This window comes from Pteropus medius, unplaced genomic scaffold, assembly GCF_902729225.1.
Source record: "Pteropus medius unplaced genomic scaffold, Ma_sr-lr_union100, whole genome shotgun sequence".
Lineage (NCBI taxonomy): Eukaryota > Metazoa > Chordata > Mammalia > Chiroptera > Pteropodidae > Pteropus > Pteropus medius.
The window spans coordinates 19450006-19474304 of record NW_024344370.1 but is presented as its reverse complement, the minus strand read 5'-3'; the positions used below and the strand labels follow the sequence as shown (position 1 = coordinate 19474304).

Genomic DNA, 24299 nt, shown 5'->3' with positions numbered 1-24299 from the left:
AAAAAAAACAATAGATGTTGACATCAAGATAACAGAAATGTTAAAATTGCCTGTAAAGGATTTCGAAGCAGACATCTTTAAAAATGCTTCAATGAGAAATTACAGACTTAAAACAAATAAAAAATGGAATATCTCAGCAACAAAACAGAAAACCTCAGAAAAGAAATAGAAGATATAAAGAATAACTAAATTGAAGTTTTAGAAACTTTAGAACTGAAAAGCTCAATAACTAAGAAAAACAAAAACCTCAATGTATGGACTACAAAACAGAATGAAAACTAAAGGGCAAAGAATCTGTGAAATTGAAGATAGAGCAATAGAAAGTACTCTATCTGAACATCAGAGAGAAAATAAATTGAAAAAAAAATTGAAAAGAGCTTTGGAGACCTTTGGGAGTATAACACATATCTAACATTCATGTCATCAGAGTCTTAGAAAGAAAGAAGCAAGCGTGGAGCTGAAAAGTATTAGAAAAATTATTAACTGAAAACTTCCCCAAATTAACAAAACCCATAAATGATTCAAGGAATTGAGCAAAACCCAAATACTATAAATCCAAAGAAATCCATGCCCTACCCCCAAAGCTGTCAAACTTAAAACTAAAGATAAATTTAAAATCTTGAAAGCAAGAAAAATCTTCACTATTGGGAATAACAATTCAAATGACAGCAGATTTCTCATCAGAAACCATAGAGGCCAGAAGGAAGTGGCATACCATTTTTAAGTACTAAAAGAAAAAAATTGTCAATTGAAAATTGTGTATCTAATGAAAATATCCTTTAAGAATTAAGGGGAAATCACATTTTCACATGAAGAAAAATGCAAGAATCTGTCACTAGCAAACTTACCCTAAAAGAATGGTTGAAGGAAGTTCTCCGAAGAGAAAGAAAATAATAAAAAGAATTTGGAGCATCAAGAAGGAAGAAATTACATGGTAAGCAAAAATATGGGTAAACAGAGTAGGTTTTTCTTCTCCTCTTGTGTTTTCTAAATTATATGTGGTGATTGCAGCAATAAGTATATAACACTGATTGTCTGATGTGGACTTCAGTGCATGTAGAGGAAATATTTAAGACAATTATACGTGCGGAGGGTAAAGAGAGAAAAAATAAGCAAAATTTTCTGCGGTTCAATGAAACTGATAAAATGTTGACACCAGTACACTAGGATAAGTCATGGATATACAATGTTATACTTAGAGCAACACCTAAAAAACCTATACTGAGAGGTACACTCAAAAGCACTAGAGATATATCAAAATGGAATTCTCAAATATGTTTAAGTAATCCACAGGAAAGCATAACAAAGAAAACAGGGAGACAAATAACAGAGAAAATGAAATAAAAATGGCAGATCTAGCCCTAACATAATAATTACAATTTGGTCTAAATATGCCAATTAAAAGACATAGATTGACACAGTCAAACATGACCCAACTATGTGTTTCTACAAGAACTTTATTTCAAATATAATGAAAATTAAAATATATATAATGAAAATAAAAAGTTGGAAAAAATTTACTGTGCAAACATTAGTCAAAAGAAAACAGGTGTGCTGTATTTATATTAGATAAAAAAGACCTTGACTTTAAGTGGTGAACACAATGCAATATACTGATGATGTATTATAGAACTGTACACTTGTAATCGATATAATTTTATTAACCAATGTCACCCCAATAAATTTAACTTTAAAAAGAAAAGAGAAAAAAAATGACTTCAGAACAAAGAAAATTACCAGGGACAAAGAGGGACATTACATAATGATATAAGAGTCAACCCACCAAGAAGATATAGTAATTCTAAATGTTTATGCACCAAACACAATAGCTGCAAAATTTATGAAACAAAAACTGGTAGACCTGAAAGGGTAAATAGACAAATTCACACTTATATCTAAAGACTTCTATACTCCTCTCAGCAACTGATAGAACTACTTGGCAGAAAATGAGCAAGAATATAGAAGAACTCAACAACACTATCAACCAAAGGATCTAACCAGCATTTACAGAAGACTCCATCCAACAGGAAAGATACACATTCCTTTTATGTGCCCATGGAACATATACCAGGATAGACTATTTCTTTTGCCTATTTCAAAATAATTGAGCTCATATGGAGTATGTTCCCTGACCATATTGGAGTCAAACTAGAAATCAATAACAAAAAGACAACAGGAAAAATCTCTAAACACTTGGAAACTTAACAATATCCTTCCAAATAATCCACGGGTCAAAGCAGAAATCTAAAAGGGGATAAAAAATACATAGAAGTGAAAGAAAATGAAAATACACATAATTTGCAGGACACAGCTAATATCATGATGAGAGGATATTTGTAGCACTAAATGCTTACATTAGAAAATAGAAAAGGTCTCAAATCATTAATCTAACTTCCTATATCAAGAAACTAGACAAAAAAGAACAAATATACCAAAGCAAGCAAATGAAATAAATAATACAGACAAGAGCAAAAATCAATGTAAGTAGAAACAGAAAAAAAGTAGAGACTGATAAAACTAAAATGTAGTTCTTTGGGAAAAAAAAATCAATAAAAATGATAAGCCTCCAAAAAGACTGACAAAGAAAAAAGATTTTTTTTTCAACAATTAAATTGGGGACAGTAATACAGATCCTGAAGACATCTAAGGAATAATAAGAAAATACTATGAACAACTATATACATAGAAATTTGACAATTTAGATGAAATGGACCACTTCCCTGAAAACCATAAGCTACCGTAACTCACCCAATATGAAACAGATAATTTGCATAGACCTATTAAGGCACTGATATTAGAATTTTAAAAACTCCTGCAAAACAAATCTACAGGTCCAGATATTTTCACTGAAGTGTTCTACCAAATGTTTAAAAAATAATTATTACCGTCTATACCCTCTCTTCTAGAAAATAGAAAAGGAAGAAACACTTCCATTTCATTTTATGAAGCTAGTATTATTGTCCTGATAACAAAACTAAAAATAACACAAGAAAACTACTGACCAATGTTTCTCATGAACTTAGATGCAAAGATCCTTGGAAAGAGTTTTTAAGAGAAATAGGCCTTGAATGCACATTGGATGAACATCCCACCACCAGAGATAATATCAAGGATGTCTCCAAGATTCAGGTTCTGCAGAGTATATGTGTTCCTAACATCAATGTCTCTTTATGATACAGACTGTGTGCCACTAAAAATTTTCATTTAAATTTTAAAATATGACACCAGATCCAATATTTGGACAATCAGCAAAAGTTTGCGATCAAATATCAAACTTAGAAATTGTTCTCACTAGACAAAACTAGATTATTTTTAGAGTCCTTTTTTGGCAAACACATGTATTCTTTTTAGTTGTACTTCTTTACCACTGATCTTCATCTGTCTCTCCATTGTAGGGGCATTTGCTCCAGTGGTCTCTAGCCTTACACAATTTAGGAAAAGCAAGGCACTTGCCTTTCCATCTCTCACTGCCAGGGGTAGGGTAGGGAGAGTTAGAAAGTAGAATGGAGAAGAGGAGGGTGAAGGCTAGAAGTTAGAGTCAGGTTGTGCTACAGCGATGAGGCGAGAATAAAGGCATTCCACAGCAAGGAATAATATCTATAGAATGCTCTCCTGAATGCTAGTCATTCGATACTAGTGTCTGATGGACTGACTAAATTATAATACAGCCCTTATTTAATCAAAATATAATCAACCCTTGTGAAACAAGATTTTTATTTGAAACTTTCTGTTCTTAATTAAGGGAAGCACCCTAACCTAGGGGTTTGTTAGTGTTGCTCTCACACCCACTCTTGACCCCATCTCACCTGCAGAATATAGCGAATTTGCTGTTTTGTAAACTCTGACAATCCTTTAGGAATCAAGGATTCAATGTCCTCTGACTGTAAGAAAAGAGGAATATCCATTGAACAGTTACACGTTAGTATTTTAAACTGAGGGTCAGTAGTCCACAGATTTGTGCAGCAGACATATTTTTAGGGATATCAAAAGATTACTTAACTTTTCAGGTAATAGTGGCTACAAACTTCATTTCCAGCCTTATCAGTTCTTACTTTTTAAAAATTGATTATACTACATATACCATAGGAAGAACCTTGAATTTCAGGCATTTTAGGGAGAAGCTTTGGGCAACCAATCAGATGTTTCATTTCTAGTTTTTAAGAAGAGCAATTTAAAAACAAAAGGATGGCCTCTTAAATCTCATTAAATACTCTTTATTTTCTTGTATCTTTCAGCAACCTTCTGGGAGTTTTGTTGGGTGTAGATATGACATTTTAGAAGCTGATCCTTTAAACAATGAAATTTTAGGCAAATAAAATAAAATTAAGGGGTTTTTTTTTGAGAATTTTTATAGAGCTGTGTGACTTTTCAAAGATTATAATGTTGCCATAGCAACTTTGAGAAGCTTCAACTAATTTTAATCAGCTGAATTGAAGTCAGTATGTCTTAAAGACAATATAGGGCTTAGTGAATAATTGTAATGAATGTAGTATATCAATACATTGAAACAAAGATAAAAAAAATGAACACAAAAGAGGCCATTGTGCTTTCTTATTACACTGAAATCATTTTTCTCTCTATTTGATTACTTATTCCATTAAAAGTAATTATTAACAAAATGTGCATATATGATAGAATTAATATTTGAAAAACTACTTCAAGTTTCTGGCCCTTTGTCATGGAACATACAAGGTTTCAAAATACATTAAAACTAAATTTACTATTAAGTTAATGTAGGTTTCGGTTTTATAAAGCAGACAGTGTGTGGTCGATGATTTTTTTAAATATTCTGATAAGCAAAAAAATTAAATCATAAAGTAGCAGCTGATAAAACTTTTTTTGTGTGAATGATTACTACTTTTATGATTATTACTTTTATAGCCGTTGCAAAGATATAAATGGTTATATAATTTTAAAGGCAAAATGATCATTATTTCCTTCACTACCCTGTGTTTCCAGTCTAATAAAGGTACCAAACAAACATAATATTATTAGTACAAATATTAGAATCTGCTTTGTTATCAACTATGTTTAATTTTTAGCTATTTTTACACTTACCTCATCTGTACACTCAAAGTCCTGTTTGCTGCAAGAATGAAAAAAAGATAGACAACCTTAAGAAAATGTATACATTGATTATATATAAATGCTAGTGTTCTAATTATTTCATCTTTTCAAAATATCATAATAACATCAATTCCATTTATAAACAAAATGAAAAATTTTAAATAACTGAAATTGCACTTGAAAAAAAAATAAAGATTATTTTTCCTGGAACTAGCTAATCTGTTCAAATAAACAACATCCAAATAACAAACCAATAGAATATGCAGAATTGGGTAGTATCATCCATTAGCACCAGTCTATTTGTGGTTAGATGTAGAAGTCCACAATGCTTGGCAATAAATGCTACTTAAGTGAATAAATAACGATAATAGTTGTTCTCTATTTTCACCTCCCTTTTCTCCTTGTATTGATTGCTTCCAGTACTGATTCCAGATTCTCTCTACAGTCTTCAAGTTTTATAAAAAACAAAACTTGCAAGACAAAACTGAGTAACTCATTCATTCTATACACACTATAGTATATATTGCAGTGCTGAAGCTTAAAGTGTATTTGAATGTTTTTATAGGGATAGAGCCTTAAGTAACATGACCAAAGTTCTATTAGAATAATAGAATTTCCAACATCAAAGTGAGGGTTTGTCCATGAGGATTGGAAGGTTCTATGTGGGGCCATGTGAGGTAGGCAAATGTTGCAAGAGAATTGTTAGTGATTATATCTGTCTGGTACTCGCTTCTTTGAGGAATGCTGAAAGCTGGGAAGGATACAGTTCTAGTGTTGTCAGTGGCAACAGACAGGCCTTTATTTTTGTCTACTTGCTCCCTCTGCACTCAAGGGAAGAATTAGGCCCAAAATACATATGGTGAACATACTGCACAAACAAAAAACCAGTATACATGTTCTGACAGCAAGATAGAATATCTTATAATAAGACGGTTTTAGAAAATCATAGATATATGATTGCCATATCCTCAGTATGATAGAAAAGTTTTTTAGAAATATAAACTGGTATATTAGTTCCTATCTTTACCTTCTATATAAGTTTTTATGAGTAATATATGCTTACAGAGATAAATGGGTCATTCACTGTGCAAAACCTCTTGCATGTATTTATAAAAATATATAAGCAAATGTGAAGAGAACTGAAGATTCCATTTCCCTAGGCATGACTGCATATGTGCAATAGTCTGTATGTATGCATGTGGTATTTCTTGTGTTGTCCAAAATAGAAATTGTGTGGAGGCTTTAGCAAAACAAAATGAAATATCTTCTACTTATTTAATGTTTTACTAAAGTAACTGCATCCATATATTGGAAGCTAAAACAAGTTAAAATATGAGTCACAATGAAGTTTTAGTAGTATTGCATGACTGTTAACTAGAATTATCACTGTATTAAAAAACCTTCTATGTTTAAAATTCCAATTCTAATTCTAACCTAGTACACATGTCCCTCCCTAGTCACTTACTTCTTTCTACAAATAAGAAAACAAAACAAAGAAATAAACAAGAAATAATCAATAGCACTTAATACTGGAATATTAAAAAGTAGCTTTCCTTAATTTTGACCCTGCAGCCCACTCATTGTTGAACTGCAGTTTGAAACAAGAAGTGGAAACAAAAGGAGAGAGAGAGGGAAAGAGGGAGAAAGTGGAAACAAAGAGAGTAGAGCAGGGAGCTAGAAAGGTCAGTGTGTATTACCATTTCCATTCAGCACTGGGGGATGGTGGCTAAAATTACACTGCGAAAGAAAAACAGAGTGGCACCCGCAATATACAATCTTACCTTCTAGACAGGAAAATAATGTAAGAAAGACGACAAAAATAGAAAGAAAAAGGGGAGAGAGGGAAGGAATGAAGAGAAAGGAACTAATTTTATGTAAAACAGAAACAAACACCAAAATTCTGAGACACTCCCCACCCTGAAGTGTTTACTGATGTGGAGACACAAGCTTTTTTTTTTTTTTTTTTTTTTTTTTTTTTTTTGGTATTTTTAGCTACTCTAGGAATGAAATCCAAAGCTTTGCAATGCTTAATTACACATTTATGTCATCAATATATATTTATCAAAACACTTAAGTGAGAAGAAGTTATTTCAAAACCCCAGATAACACAATTACCTGGATGATCATTATGAAATAATTGAACTTTCTTGCTCACTTTGTCTAATTTTAATTAACATGAAACTAATAAATTTGGAATATATTTAACTCCCATTCTATAAACCTTTATTAAGTACCAACTTTGTAAAGGCCATGTGCTCTGAACTGTTTTGGGGCAATATCAAACATGAATATTATCTTGCCCTGTATTTCATATAAACATAAATGTTCCAAGGCAAAATTTGCACAATGTAAAATTAGCTTAAATCTTGTGACCTTTCAAATTTGATGATTCAAAAAATTGATAATTTCTTTAATTTTTCAGCAATATGTTAGACAATTTGGAGCTATATATCTAATATCGAAAGTGTAAGTGATTTGCCTAAGGAGAAAAGGTTCTCAGAGTATGGGTTCTGGTCCCAGATTTTTGCCATGTTTGTGGTCTTAGGTCAATGGTTCTCAAACTATTGAGCATGTATCAGAATCCTCTGGAGGGCTCGTTGCTGGGCCATCTATCCAGTTTCACATTCTGTAGGACTATTTCCAAGTTCTCACATGATGCTAATGCTGCTTATAAGTACATGTCTTGAATCACTTATTGCTTATAAAAATTTATGAGATAAATATTATTATTATAATATCTGTTTTATAGATGAAAAAACCAAGATACAGAGAGGTTAAAAAACTTACCTCTAGAATGTAACAAAAGCTGGGACATGAACTCAACATATTAACTCTGGATCTAGAATCAGAATACTTAAGACTATGTCTATATGCTCTTGATTTTACAAAGTGATACTTTGATAAAAATATTCACAGAGCATAATTAATGAACATAAGAGGAATACCTAGACCAAAATTAGTATCTTTGAAAGGTTTGCAGAAAAGCTAAGGCATAGTTTATAAGTAAAGAGTACTCAAAAATGTTTGAATTCATCTCAAGCACTTAGTAGCTATTTGACCTTAAGTTAATAACTTATTCTCTTTTGGTCTTCATTTGAAACAGTCTAAGGTTACTGTGCAAAGAAGATAATATAGAAAAAATGCAAAGCACAGTGTCTGGCACATAGTGGACACTCAATAAATAATTGACTACTCAGAGTGACAGAAAAGATTTTAAGGTAGTGACTTATGCAAATGATTGAATGTATGAAATAGGTGTTGATTAGTATAAAACAATAGTGAAAGTCTAGCTAAAGATGGAAATCATGCATTTATAATGATCCCAATTCAAATTTGGCTTCAGAACACACCAGAGCACCATCTAATTAGTCCACAAGCAGAACACTCAAAGGGTGTTCTTGGCAGGCACCAAAAACTGCTGGGATGAGTCACACTCTGTGGGGTCAGACCCAGCACAGCAGTTCATACACTGTGGGCATGGCTAATCCTCACAGCTAGTCAGCCTGAAGGTCAATACCACCCACTGACATGTCAACATCAATCAGGGCTCAACTACAAGAAGAGGGCACACACAATCCACACAAGGGACACTCCTGGAGCATCTACCTCAGATGATCAGGGAGTCTGTGTGCCAGTGGGCCCTATGGACACTGACTACATAAAACCAACCTGCCAAGACTGAGAGATACAGGAGATTTACTTAATACATAGAAACAAACACAGGGAGGCAGCTAAAATGGGGACACAAAGAAACATGTCCCAAATAAAAGAACAGGAGAAAACTCCAAACAAAGAACTAAAAGAAAATGGAGTCAAACAATCTACCAGATACAGAGTTCGAAACACAGGTTATAAGGATGCTCAAGGAACTTAGTGAGGCCTTCAACTAAGAGACAGTAAACAAAAAGAATATAGAAAACAGTAAAAGAACCATTCAGAAATGAAGAATACAATAACTGAAATGCAAAATGTACTAGAAGGAATTACAATAGATTAGATGAAGCAGAGGATTGAACTGATTGGAAGATATAGTATCAGAAAGCACCCAATTGGAACAGCAAACAGAAAAAAAAAATTCAAAAAAACATGAAGACAGATTAAAGGACCTCTGGGACAACATCAAGTGTACCAACATTCACATCATACAGGTACCAGAAGGGGAAAAAAGAGAGCAAGGAATTGAAAACCTAATTAAAGAAATAATAACTGAAAACTTCTCTAACGCAGTGAAGGAAATAGACATTCAACTCTAGGAAGCACAGAATGTCCCAAACAAAATGAACCCAAAGAGGCCCATACCAAGACATATCATCATTAAAATACCAAAGGTTAAAGGCAAAGAGAGAATCTTAAAAGAATCAAGAGAAAAGCAAGTGGTTACCTACAGGAGAGCTCACATAATACTGTCAGCTGATTTTCCAACAGAAACTTCGCAAACCAGAAGGGATTGGCACACACTATTCAAAGTGATAAAAAGTAATGACCTACAACCAAGGTTACTCTATCCACCAAGGCTATCGTTTAAAATTGACGGAGCTATAAAGAATTTCTCAGGCAAGAAAAAGCTAAAGGAGTTCATCACCACCAAACAGTATTACAATAAATGCTAAAGAGAATTTTTTAAAAAGGGGAAAGAACATAAATATGAATAATAAAATAACAAGAACTATATACCTACTTTAAATGTAAATGGAGTAAATGCTCCAATCAAAAGACATAAGATAGTTGAATGGGTAAGAAAACAAGACACATACACATGCTGTCTACAACAGACCCACGTCAGATCGAAAGACACACATAGACTGAAAAAAAAAAAAACCAAGAGCACACAAACACATGAAGTCTAAGTAACATGCTCCTAAACAATGAATGGGTTAACAATGAGATCAATAAACTTTGAGACAAAGGAAAATGAAAACACAATGACCCACAATCTATGGGACATGGCAAAAGCAGTTGTAAGTGGGAAATTCATAGCAACACAGGCCTATCTCAAGAAACAAGAAGAGTCTCAAATAAACAATCTAACCTTACATCTAAAGGAGCTATCAAAAGAACAACAAAGCCCATATTGGGTAGAAGGAAGGAAATAATAAAAGTCAGACTGGAAATAATTGAATAGAGTCTAAAAATATAATACAAAAGATCAATGAAACCAAGAGCTTGTTCTTTGAAATGCTAAACAAAATTGATAAACCTTTAAACCATATTGTCAAGAAAAAAGGAGAGACGACCCAAATAAACAGGAGAAATGACAACTGACACCATGGAAAAACAAAGGTTTATAAGAAAATACTATGAACTATTTTATGCCAACAAATTGGACAATCTAGAAGAAATGGATAAGTTTCTTCCTAAAAACAAAATTTTCCAAGACTGAATCAAGAAGAAACAGAAAATCTGAACCAATCGAGTACTATTAAAGAAATCAAATCAGTAATCCAAAAAAAAAAAAATCCCCAAAAAACAAAAGTCCTGGACCAGATGGCTTTACAGGTGAATTTTACCAAATACTTAAAGAAGAATTAACACCTATCTTTCTCAAACTATTCCAAAAATTCAATAGGAGGTAAGGCTCCCAAGCTCACTTAATGAGATCAGCATTATCCTGATTAAACCAGGCTAAGACACTACAAAAACAATTATAGGACAATATCCATGATAAACATAATTTCAAAAATCCTTAACAAAATGTTAGCAAATGGAATTTAGCAACATATTAAAAAGATCGTACACCATGACTAAGTTAGATTTATTGCTGGAATGCAAGGTTGGTTCAATATTTGCAAATCAATTAATGTGATATACCCCATTAATAAATTGAGAGATAAAAATCATATAATCATATCAATAGATGTAGAAAAAATATTAAAACTGGCCAAACTACCCAAAGCAATCTATAGATTCAATGCAGTCCCTATCAAAATACCAATAGCATTTTTCACGGAACTAGAGAAAATAATCCTAAAATTTATAATGGAACCATAATAAAACCCTGAATAGCCACAGCAATCTTGAGAAAAAAGAACAAAGTAGGGGGTATCACACTACCTGATATTAAACTATATTGTAAGTCTACAGTAATCAAAACAGCATGGTACTGGCATAAAAAACAGACACATGGATCAATGAAACAGAATAAGGAGCCTAGAAAGAAACCCTCACCTCTAAGATCAGTTAATCAATGACAAAAGAGGCAAGACTATACAATGGAGTAAAGACTGTCTCTTCAATAAATGGTGTTGAAAAACCTGGACAGATACATGCAAAGGAATAAAACTGGATCACTTTCTTACATAACATACAGGAATAAACTAAAAATAAATGAAAGACTTAAATGTAAAACTCAAAACCATAAAACTCCCAGAAGAAAACATAAGCAGTAAACTCTGACTTCATTCTTAGTAATATTTTTTGATATATCTCCTTGGGCAAGGGAAACAAAAGAAAAAATAAACAAACATGACTACATCAAACTAAAAAGTTTTTGCACAGCAAAGGAAGCCATCAACAAAGTGAAAAGACAACCTACTAAATGGGAGAAAATATTCACTAATGATATATCTGATAAGGAGCTAATATACAAAATTCATATAGAACACATACAACTTAACACCAGAAAAAAAACAACAATCCAATTTAAAAAATGGATAGAGGACCTGAATAGATATTTCTCCAAAAAAGGACATATGAAAAGGTGTTCAAGGTCACTAACATCAGAGAAATGCAAATTAAAACCACGAAATATCACCTCACATCTGTCAGAAGGCTTATTATCAATCAACAAACAAGTGTTGTCAATGATGTGGAGAAAAGGGAACCCTCATGCACTGTTTGTGGGTTTGTAAATTGGTATGCCCACCATGAAAAATAGTTTGGAAGTTCCTCAAACAATTAAAAATAGAACTACCTTATGACTCAGCAATTCCAAGTATGGGTATTTACCTGAAAAAATTGAAAACACTAATTTGAAAAGATATAGTACTCCTATGTTCGTTTCAGCATTATTTACAATAATGAAGATATGGAAGCAACCTAAGTGCCCATCAATAGATGATTGGATAAAATAGTGCTACATACATACAATGGAATATTATTTGGTCATAAAAAATGAAATCTTACCATTTGTGACAACATGGATAGACCTGAGTGACTAAACTAGTCACAATACTAAGAGAAAGAAACCAGTGTAAATAAAGCATCCCTCATGGAGCCCTTTGTATTCTAGGGGTCGTGGTGGTTGTGTACTGGATGGGGGAGATGGCAGAAAAAGAACAATAAATAAAGCAGAGAGCTAGACTAATCCAGAGTTTGGATTTTTCTAAGTAGGAATGACAATAAGATAAGGAGGCAAGGCAGTTGAGGATGATGACAAGAGAATAGTTGCAGTCATGAATTTTTATAAAAGAAAGAAAAGTCATGGAGGAAGGAGTTGATAAATGGAGAGAAAAAGATGTAATAAATGGAGATAAAAGAGAGGGACAACAGTTTAGAGATCTGTAAGAAGTACAAGAATTTAGTTAGTCTGAACTAGAAAAAAGTTCCACTGACTTTCTCCTCCAGATTTTTATGAATTTGTGGTACTTTTGTAGATTTAGTCTGATAGATGACCACATATATAATGTGGCTATGTAGTAGAGGGCAACTTTGTGGTGTGGCTTATGGAATTCATTTCATGACATAATATGCTTTCATCTACACATGAACTTGATAATTGTTTATTTGTATATATATAATTATAAATGATTTATTATACATTATTATATAACATACACATTTGTATTTATATTTATATAACATATTTGACGTATATGTAATATAATATTAAAATAATATATAACATTTATAATGCATTACAATGCATACTGAACTCTGGCTTTCATATGTTGAGCAAATATCAGTGGAATATAAATGGTAATGTGTTAGCAGTGAGATTCTATCATATATTATCAGCGTAATATGTTAAAAGAAGTCACTGTATATCATGCATTTTATGAGCTCCGTGCCCAAGAGGTTGCATTTGCCATCAAAGTACATTACAAAAGATGATATGCAGAATTCTTTATTGATCTTTAAAGGCCTGGTATGGTATGATCTATCTGATGATTTTCATAAAGTACATTAACTCTTAAAATGAGACATTTGCTTATATCTGCTCTTATAGTTGCATTGTTTCCCCATTAAAAGTACTAGAGTTTTGCTGTGAATCTAAAACTGCTCTAAAAATAAAGTCTATTTAAAAATACTAGAGTATTGTAAAATGTTTGGTAGTCGCAACATCAAGGCAAATGAATATTTATCATACCTTCCTCCAATTCTCTGCATATGTTCTAATAAACAGTGATATAGATCCGTATTTTTACGGCTTAGATCAGCAAGTAACTCTCCAAAATATTTGGGGTCCAATTTTTCAGGGCCATCATCCTGAATTATCACCTGAAGAAAACATCAATCACAATTATAAACAATATTAAGTGTTTCTAAATTCACACGTTTTAATGTGAAATGAAAAAATTGAAATAACTTATTAATACAAGTAACTATGAATCAAGCCACTAAAATTTCTTTGTATCTGGGGTTTACATTTTTTCGGTACGAGAGTAATTTAAAGGAAAAGCAACATTGCAATAACATTTTCAATTTCATTTCACTCAAATCTAAGTGACCTAATGAATGCAAAGCATGAATAATTTATATAAAAATTCTTGAATATATATGCTTAAATAAAACAGTAAAACAAGTAAATAAAAATCTCTGAATTGCCCATCATCACATGGCTGGCCCACTTGTCTCCTGTTGGAAAAGAAAATATGAATTATTTGAATTATACTGACTACAGAAGAATTAATTTCATTTGGATTTGCATCTTCTCAGCAAAAATCAGCTTGAATTATTAGTATATCTTAAAGTTAAATTAAATAAATCTTCCCAATTCAATGTGCTTTTATGTATTTTTTGTTGAATTCCCTTCATTGATTATTTGGACTGAATATCCAGTCCATCTGCTTGGGAAAGAGTAATTCAAGGCCAAATGTAGAAAATTTTTAGACCTCAGAGTCATTTGAAATCTTAAACACAAATTACTATGAATGGTGTCCTAAATAAGACATATTCTATTGATTTTATATCCTTTGGTATCAATCTGTTCAATATCGTTGACCACCTTACCTCCCATCCCCCAAACAACACTACTTGGAGGTTAATAATTTAGGTTGCATTCCATTCTATCTTTGGTATTGCATGTGGGACCAAAGTCCTAAGTGTATATGATAAATAGACTTCAAATTTGACCATTGATACTTCCTTTTCAATCTGTCTTCCGAATGCAGAGCCTAAAAAATCATGCGTGCTAAGGCAAGTGGAAGGATTGCTAAGTAAGCAAAGACGGGCTTTCATAATCATGTCTTTGTTATGATAATCCATTTATAAATACAGGAAATGAGAAAATGCCACATTCAAAATACAGTATAGTATCATGTTTTTATTAAGACACTTTTTTTTCACATTTTAAAATGTGTAGATGAATATACCACAATGCTATCTTGTCCATGTACCAGTTTACATGGATAAACTGGTAGAGTCAATATCATCACACAGTTTGTTTAAATGCCATGGAGTTAATAAGCTGTGTGTATTCAATACAAAAAATTTAAATGCTCACACGAACATAGTAACACATTCTATTTTCCAACATCTTCTCTGGTCCAACCATAGTAGATTTCACTCTTCTGGGCCCACATCATGTTATTCTTGCCTCTGGTCTTTACTCACATTTCTCTCTGCTTTAAATACACTATCTCATTCTTGCTGTGTATCCAAATCTTACCCATCCTTTGAAATCCATCTTAAGATCTACTACCACCATGAAAACTAAAACTATACTAGCCAGCAACCTAATTCGATTTAGCTTTTTTTCTCAATTATCTTGAATTGTTTTCATATTATTTTACATATGTAAATCTTTTTCTCTCAGTACTCTCTCCCTACCTAAAAGAAATAAACTTAAGGTTAAAGAATAAGTCATATATTTTTTTTGGTATATCCCATAATATCTAGCACAATATTGATTGAACACTCTATAGTTGTTCAGTAAGTACTTGTTGATTTGAAAGAAGTCATCTGCCTGGTTAGAAGTGATGCCCCAAATGCCAGCTGATTATGGAAATAGTGTTTTTTACTAGTTTCTCTCTTAAAGCAGCTAACCAAGAATGATTAAGAAGGCCAAAAAGAATATAGGCAGTACTTCTACAAGAATATCCTGGTGATCCGTTATACCCACTACCCTAAGTTCAGATAAGTCTAATTACAGTAACTAAACTGAACTCCTTTAGAATTGGAGACTGACATTTGAGTTCTACCTAGATTTCTTGTCTTGGCAGTCAGCTCCTCAGTGATAGACCCTCTCAGGAAATGAAGGTCAAAATTAGGCAAATCTTTATTCAGAATAATCATGAATACTTTTGATTTCATATTTCATGTATCTTTCCCTTATGGACCATCTATATGTTCATCAAACTGGGAGTAGCCTAAAAACATGGTTTCAAATATGATTTAAAAAATCAAGGTTAAGAAGAAAATCTAGCTATCATGTCAATGTCATTCCATTCCTCTGCAGGTTATTTCTTTGCTGATACTAACCAGGTAGATACCTCCTTCCTGCTTCACCTCTCCATGTCCCTTTCAAAGCTGTAAGTTTCCCAAGAAGTAAAGAGCATTTCTTTAAACAAGGATACTCAAGTACTGAGCTCCCTTGTTAGAATCTCCAAACTAATTTGATGTTTAGTATTTGCATATTTTTTTCTCTTAGCTGGTTATAATCCTCTCTTAATACTCTGATAATCATGTTTTTTTTTCTTTCCAATTTGATTTATTTAATGGAGTAATTTCACAGTTTCAAATTGTCTTAAAATATTTTTAATTTTTTTTCACAAATATTTTCCTGTCATTGCACTGTATACTAGTAAACCTTTTAAGTACATAGTCTTTATCCACATGAATCTTTAGTGCCATTACTAAAACTTTTGCTTAAGTGATTTCTATGTGGTGGATTTAGGTACCCAAACAAAGAATCACAGAGTTCAGGACAAGGAATGTTTTACCTTAATATTGTGTCTAGGTTCATTACTAGAAAGAGGTGTTAAATGTTACCAAAAGGAAGTGATTTTATTTTGAGAAATTATAACAATAACTAATGTTTATTTAGCCCTTACTATGTGCTGGGCATTGTGCTATGGACTTCATGTAAAGATTAAATGAAATAATGCTATCTTGTAACCTTTACACAATATTGCCTCTCCAGATGACCTCTTCTGTTCATTTTCTTGGTTATTTTAGAATTATACTGTTCCTGACAGATTATTTTGGAGGTTAGTTGGACTAAGACTTGAAATAGCAACAAGTTTGATTTTCTCAGTGTGAAACTATGTGAAATATACCTGAAATTCAGGTAATAACTTTTAATCGGCTGGAGAAAAGATAAGAGCATTAGAATTGAAGAATAGGTTCTTTTGGCAAAAGAGATGTTAAGGTGTAAAAGCAGGAAGCAAAATTTCACTTCTTTGTGTATATATTCCTTCTCAATTTTGTACAGACTACAGTTTACACTAACATTTGAGTAACAGTGAAAACCTAAACCCAGTTGGGTTCAAAAGTTTTAAGAGAAGAGGGCAGAGAGAAGTCAGATTCTCATCTACTATTAAGTCTTTGACAGGATTATGCTCAATAATAAGGTGAAATTTCTTAACCATAAACTGTGATGTGCTAGTTAGCAATAGTTTTCATTTACTAAATAGCAGGTCTTTAGAGCTTCTTAGTTTTATTGTAACTATTTGTAGGTGTGTTTTGACATATCTTTTAGAGTTGGCTCAAAGCCATATTCTTGTTGTCTTGAAAAAGCCAAGATAGGAGTCTTCCAAGGAAGCATGAGTTTTGGGTCAGAATAATGGTAGAATAGTGGTAGCTCTAATGGATAGAGGTTTACATTCCATGAAATTATTGTGTTTATACAATACTTGAGATAATAACCTTACCCTGAATCTACTCTTGTGCTTGATGAATGAAAGCTATCTTGAATAATAGTTTTAGTTTTTTATATATAAACATGGCAGGAATACAAACTGTGCTGAAGAATAATTGTTCCCAGATACACAAAATGTGATATTTCTTTTACAAATTACAAAAATTATTAAAGGTTCTTTAGCATGCATCAATCAAGTATCTTTAATTACATCATTATTGGACTATAATAATGGCCAAACAGTCCAACTCCTTGTCTGATTGCAGGTAGAAAACAAGACAAAATGAACAAACAAGGCAAGGCAAGACGAGAATGTTTAGGTGTGAAATTAGAGGCAAATTAGTGAATATATTTTCCAAAAATTTGTAGAAAGAAACTACCTTGTAAAGGGAAGCCATGGGCTTTAACTTACTATTGTCTTAGAAGTTCTTGTTCTGGTTCCAATTGGGGGTTTTGTTTCTTATTTGTAGTCTATGAAATTCTAGGAGTGGCTTTCTTTTCTTTTCTTTTTTCTTTTTTTCTTTTTTCTTTTTTTTGCTAGCATCCACACTGTATTAACTTTGATATTCAAAGATGATACTTTTGACCAACCATATTTACAAAATTTAATGGTAGTGATTACAGAGCCCTACAGATAGTAGGCACACAATGATTATGGATTTTGACTGAGCAATCTGTATTTCCTCGCCTGCCATCTTCCCCCAAGCTTAATGGTGTACATTTGTGAAAATGTTGCTCAGGACTAGAAATAGTTTTTTAGCAAGATACAGTCACAATCCAGCAGTACAAGGTGTTGGCTTAATTAAATTTATTTCCACTAGGTAATTGGCTTAAGGGTGTGCATTTTTCACCTATTTAAAAGGATTGCTTAGCAGATGCTTAAAATGCCATGTTATATAAAATGGATTATACATAAATGTCTAACCCTCTAAAAGATCATGAACATGTTAAGTAACAGTCTGCTCTGTTTAGACCTTAGTGGATTGTAACGTTTTGCTATATGACAACAAAAATATCACTATTAATAAAAGGTTACAATGCATAGATTATTATCCTGAAGAGCTCATAATGATATGGTAACATTTGTATATAAATAAAGTTACTGCTTCATTTATTTTATTTTCATTTGGGACATTTAATAGCTGTCAGACTGATTGAAACCATAGTTAATCCAGTGGACATAAATCCCTGTGAAATTAAATGCATTTTATGTATGTCATTTGGCTACTAGAGTAAAAAGAAACAATCGGTGTCTTCCTATTTTGTACTACAAGAAGAAATCCTAGCAAGAGAAAAAGTGACAGAATTTTAGGTTCTGAAAATCCTCGCTGCTATTTTAATCTCCATAGACATTTTAGTAAAGAAATATTGGATTTATACAGTACTTAGTACATGGAAAATTATCAATAAACACTGTTATTAAATTGAATGCACTATACAACAATCACAATTCTAAAATGAAGACTTTACTCCTAACAACAATTCTGTATTTGAAATAAAGGCCTAATTTAATTTTCTATGTAAGTAAATCTCAGCAGCAAAGCTCTATAGCGAAGAAAGAATGGAAATTGGAGACAAAAGTGGAGCTCCCACTTCTAGGTTGTAGGTTAAATATTCCATTTAACTTCTCTGAACCTGTGTTGTCAATTGTAAAGTGTAGGTAATTAAGTCCCTACATCATAAAGTTGCTGGATGTACCACTTTTTTTTTTTCTGTAAAATGTTAAACCATACAAATAAATGCTTTTATTTAACTTAAGGCATATGGACAATTGGCTGTTGGAATAATGATAGAAAGATATTTAAAATATGATTGGTACCAAAGTCTATGAGGGCTGAAGATGTAGTAGAAATGAAGAAATTGAGAGTGATTAAGAACTATGAGGACAAAGTGTGGGAAAGATCACTGGCATGGTGGTGACGTTCTCATAGATAATTCCAGGGCAGGAGTCAGCAGGAAATAGAAAGAAGGTTGAGGAGAGTGACTAGGTCAATAGATAGTGATAATACAGGCCAACAGGATGGTATATATGGATTGCAGGATTTTAAAGAGAGGAGACAATTGATCAACAAAAATCAAAACACTTGACTATACAAACACTTATATTGAGAAAAGAATTAGCAATAGATACATAGAAAACCAAGCAAATGAAAAAGTTAGGGAAATAGTAACACCAGCAAAAAATAGTTGTACTAATAAAATAAGGCAAAATAGTACACAAATTGGTTCAGCAATAAATAATATTTTCATATAAATAATAATATAAACATGGAATACTGATTTGCAACAGAACTATCAAGAGATAAAATACGACATCAATAAATCAAGCAACATAAGTATGTGCATACTATTTAGCTATATGGAGGTAAATACCAGAAGAAAAAGCAAAGACTTGAAAATGATTGCCTCTGGGAGATTAGGTGTGAGTGAAGAGGGTTGGAACAGGTAATTGCTGTTTGTTACAAACCTTTTATTACTATTTGACCTTTTAAGCTATATACATGCATTACTTTCATTAAAAAATGAAACTATTTTTTCTAATGAGAAAATAAATAACAATTCTTGTTTGTCACAAAATGAGAGTCCAAAAGAGCACCAGAGCAGGAGGCAGCAGAGACAGATAAGGATGGTGCTGGGAAAAGATGGGCCCCAAACACACATGACTTAAATTTTTGGAAGGAATAGCCAGGGATAAAGGTTTGTACAAAATACACTCATTTTCAATAATGGAGATGGAAAAGGCAATACATATGGAGAGAGATTGAGCCACATATTAATAAATGAGAGAATAGGCAGAACTGCTGAGTTTATTGAGCTAACTAGCCCAGAGATTTCATCATTAGTGAAGGACTTATGTTAAATAAACATTGTAGCAAGCTTCCTGGATACTTGTCAGTAGAAACACCTGACATTAAGATCTGTGCTGTCTTAATGTTGACAAAAATTGAATTTTCAAATGACAGAAGAAATGCATTGCAAGTTGGAGTATTTTTCTTTTGGCAATAGTATTATTGAAGTGAGCAGGACTGTTCTTTTTATATCTTCCCATGACTCCAAAAAGTTTCTTGGAAGCCTCAAGCCAAGTGGAAAAGCGTTGCACATATGATATACATAATTATTTGAGTCTTTCTTATAAACACCACCTGTATGGCAACTTATAAAATGAGTTCAGCTGAGCTTTTCCCTGTCAATAACATATGTGAATTTATCTGTTCCTTGCTAATGGCAGGAAAATGATCATAGCACATTATTCTTACTATCTTCAGGAAGGAAACGTGATCAGGATGTCTTTAATTTGAAGCCAAAATGATGATGTTTCTAAAGAGGACTATGGAAAACATACATAATTCAGTTTTACAAAAAAAATATTTTGAAACCAGGATTTTGGACACCTGATTTTCAAAAATATTTTAATGCCTTTTGCTTTGTGGAAAGCACTTTAGTTTCATTTTAAAATATCATTACAATGGGAACCAATTTCTTATACTGATGCTTAGAAAGATTTGAGGCCTGGAGTTGGGAGGAGATGAAGGTAGAGAATCAAACATTCATTCGAGCGTCTATTATGTGCTTGGCACTAAGCTAGGTACTTTACATATTTTATCTCATTTAATCCTATTGTAGATATGCTGTGCATTAAGTATGATTCTCCTCTTTCATAGATGGGGAAACTGAGGTTCAGTCCAGTTAAGTCAATCCCTTACAATCATACAGCTCAGCAGAATCAGGTTTTATAAACCCAGATAATTGAATTGAACATCTGTTCTTTCTACCTTATTGTGCTACCTCCAATTACAATTTAACCCTAAACGCAAACTAAAAGTGGGCCAATCTACTTTTTAAAAAGTCTAACTTAATTTTTCTCTATTACCCTTTAAAGAGACTCTTCCAGCATGTGAAAGAGACATAAAAACACCATGGACGCTAGGTAAGAGAACTCATTCCCTGACCTCCTCTGTCCATGGGAACTGCACAACCAGGTTATCCCATCTTCATTCTGAGCAGGAATGGATCTAATCCTATGTAATCCATACAAGTGGAATTACTAGCTCTAAGCTTCCCAGGGCATTCTATTTTCAGCAGCACTTCAACTTTACCTTCATAAAATAGTGAAAAAACAACAAAAATATTTACCTATATAAAAAGACTCCAGCCTTTAATAAAGCTAAATCAGAATCTCTAACTGAAGTACGAATAACAAAATAGAAAGTAATATATTAATTACCCAACTCTGGTCATTTTCTAAATAGACAATATCTAGTGTAGTCAAACATATTAGTTGTACTGAGCTAGTGAAAGGCTATCACAGCACTACTGTTGCCACTGTACAAGATTCTGAATCCTATGATACTGTTCCCATCTCTGATAATTGTCCTTCATTTCCTTCCTACTGTCATTATTCTAGTTTAAGTTTTAAACTTAGACTATTTAAATAGCTTCTAATAATCTTCTCTCTGCAAATCCTTCTCTGTGACTTTTTTTTTTTCATGTTGTAGACTTTATAGTTTCGGAAGCACTTTCAACATATATTTTCATTTAGTCTTTATATTAACCCTGTGAGGTAGACATTACTACCTAAATTTTATGGATGAGCATGTTTCTGAGAAACGTAGTATTTACTAATGGCACACAGCTTGACAGGGGCAGAACTGGAACTTGGATCTAATTTTTCCTACCTGAAGCTAGTCCACTTTGTGATATCACCAATACCTCCCCACTGTCAAACTCTTAATCCAGTGCTCTATTTGTTTACACTATTGATCTAGGACTCTCCACATTACTAACTCAGCTTTAAGTGGGAACTCTCAATAGATTCTGGAGTCGGGCTACCTATGTACGAATTCTGGTTCTACCACATACTAACCGTGCAAACCTTTGCAAGTAACTTAATCTCTCTAAACTTCAGTTTCCTTATGTGAACAATAAGGGCAACAAAAACACTTTCCTCATTTGATCATTGTGAGAAGAAAATTAATCAATATGTCAATCTACCTTGTACAAAGCTGCTAGGATTAATCTCTTAGAGCACGCCTATCAGTATTTTCCTACTCAATGATCTTCACATACTCTCCATTGTCCACCAAATAGAGTTCAAAATTTTAAACTTAACATTGGGATCTCATGATCTGCCTTAATGTATCATTTTAAACCCACACTCTAGTACTCCTCATCCTGTCTTCCTTTCCCTATAAACCAAACCACTAACTGAAAACCTATTCTTGAAACCCAAAATCTACTTTCCCAAATCTGTGACTTTTGCCATGTGATTTCCTCTTTTTAAGATGTCATCTCCATGCCACACCACAAAACCACATATGGAAATTCCGCTTACTCTTCAAAGCCCAGTTCAAATCCTGTCTCCTCAACAAAGCTTTTCTTGATCTCCCAGCTGAAATTAATTTCTTCTCTCTACTGTTCCCTGTTCCTCCTATATGACAGACAACATTTTGCTTTGTATTGTTTTATGTGTTTGCCACTTTTCCCTACTAGGCAGCAAGCACCTATAAAAAATGTGACAATGTTTTACCCAGTTTTATATTTTTCATAGTACCTAGCATGAAGATTTATTGTTTATGAATAATAATTACTACTAAAAACTAATAATTACCATTTGTTAACTACTTATCATCAACACTCAACTACACTAAGTGCTTAACATACAAGACATAATTTATTCTTAGAATGTCCTGTAAGAAATGGATGATGAATTTCTATTTTATGATGAGGAAAGTAAAGCAGAGCAAAGTTAAGTATTAGATTGAACTGTATGAAATTGTTGCTATTTGACCAACTTTGACCCATAAAAATGACAATTTAAAATGATTTAATCTGATAAAATGGTTTTTAATAATCCATTTAATGTAAGAAATTAATACCACCTGAACCATGTCTTAGAGTAATTCTAAAGGCCAATATTTCCATACATGATATTCAGAAAAAATATATAATTTTAGACCTTTTTAGATTAGAAAAACATAAGTTTTTCAGTAATTTGTGGTTCTTTTTGACCAATATGGCCAAAGTGAATATTTCAAATTTTCAGTCCTTAGACGTAATCTCATGTATAATTAATATAAAACAATCAAATTCCTATGTGGACAGGCTCTTTTATTTTTTATTATTCTTTGCCTTTTGTCTTTTACAAAGAGTTGCTTATGAATGAGTCAATTTAAGCAAGTTGTGCCTTCCTGGAAAAAAGATCTGAAAAAATACAAATAATGCTGATTCTCCATTGTTCTAGTTATTATTATTATTATTATTATTATTATTATTATTATTTACTTTTTAAAAATTAAGTTTATTGGAGTAACATTGGTTAATACAATTATATAATTTTCAGATGTACATTTTAATTTGACATCTGTATATTCTATTGTGTGTTTACCACACAAAGTCCAGTTTCCTTCAGCTACCACGTATTTGATCCTTTTTACCTACTTTGCCATCCTCCTACACCCCTATATTTGACCCCCTTTACCGCGTCTACCTCCCCCCACATATCCCACTCCCTATCCTCTGGTGACCACTAGTCTATTGTATAAGTCCATGAGTCTCTGTTTGTTTGTCCTGTTCATTTGTTGCTTTTAGGTTTATATCCCACATATAAGTGATATCATGTGATTTTCAACCTTTTCTGTCTGGCTTATTTCGCTTAACATGATTATCTCGAGGTCCATCCAGGTTGTCACAAATGGTAGTATTTCATCTCTTCTTATGGTTGAGTAATATTTCATCATATATATGTACCACAGCTACTTTGCCAATCATCTATCGTAGGACACTTCGGTTGCTTCCATTATCCAGCCACTGTGAATAATGCTGCTGTGAACATAGTGTGCAAATATATTTTTGGATATGTGATTTCAAGTCTTTGCAGTAAATACCAAGTAGAGGGATTGCTGGATCATATGGTAAATCAATTCTTAATTTTTTGAGGAACTTCCGTACTGTTTTCCATAATGGCTGTACCAATTCGAAGTCCCACCAGCAGTGTATGAGAGTTCCTTTTTCTCCACATCCTCTCCAACATTTGTTATTACTTTTCCTGTTGATTAAGCAATTCTAACAGGTGTGAGATAGTATCTCATTGTGGTTTTGATTTGCATTTTCCTAATAGCCAGCGATGTAGAGCATATTTTCAAATATTTGTTGGCCATTTGTATGTCCTCTAGAGACAAGTGTCTGTTCAGGTCCTCTGCCCATTTTTTGATTGGAT

The 24299-nt window shown here is 32.7% G+C and overlaps 1 protein-coding gene across 1 annotated transcript in view; it reads right to left on the bottom strand.

Moving 5' to 3' along the window:
- The window catches only part of POF1B (POF1B actin binding protein), an 83762-nt gene that overhangs the window by 17235 nt on the left and 42228 nt on the right, over positions 1 to 24299 (bottom strand). The window contains exons 5-7 of the mRNA XM_039869908.1: positions 13373 to 13503; positions 5059 to 5086; positions 3807 to 3881 (exon numbers count right to left, since the gene is read on the bottom strand). Of these exons, the coding sequence (XP_039725842.1) occupies positions 3807 to 3881; positions 5059 to 5086; positions 13373 to 13503 (234 nt within the window). The remainder of the gene's footprint in view (positions 1 to 3806; positions 3882 to 5058; positions 5087 to 13372; positions 13504 to 24299) is intronic.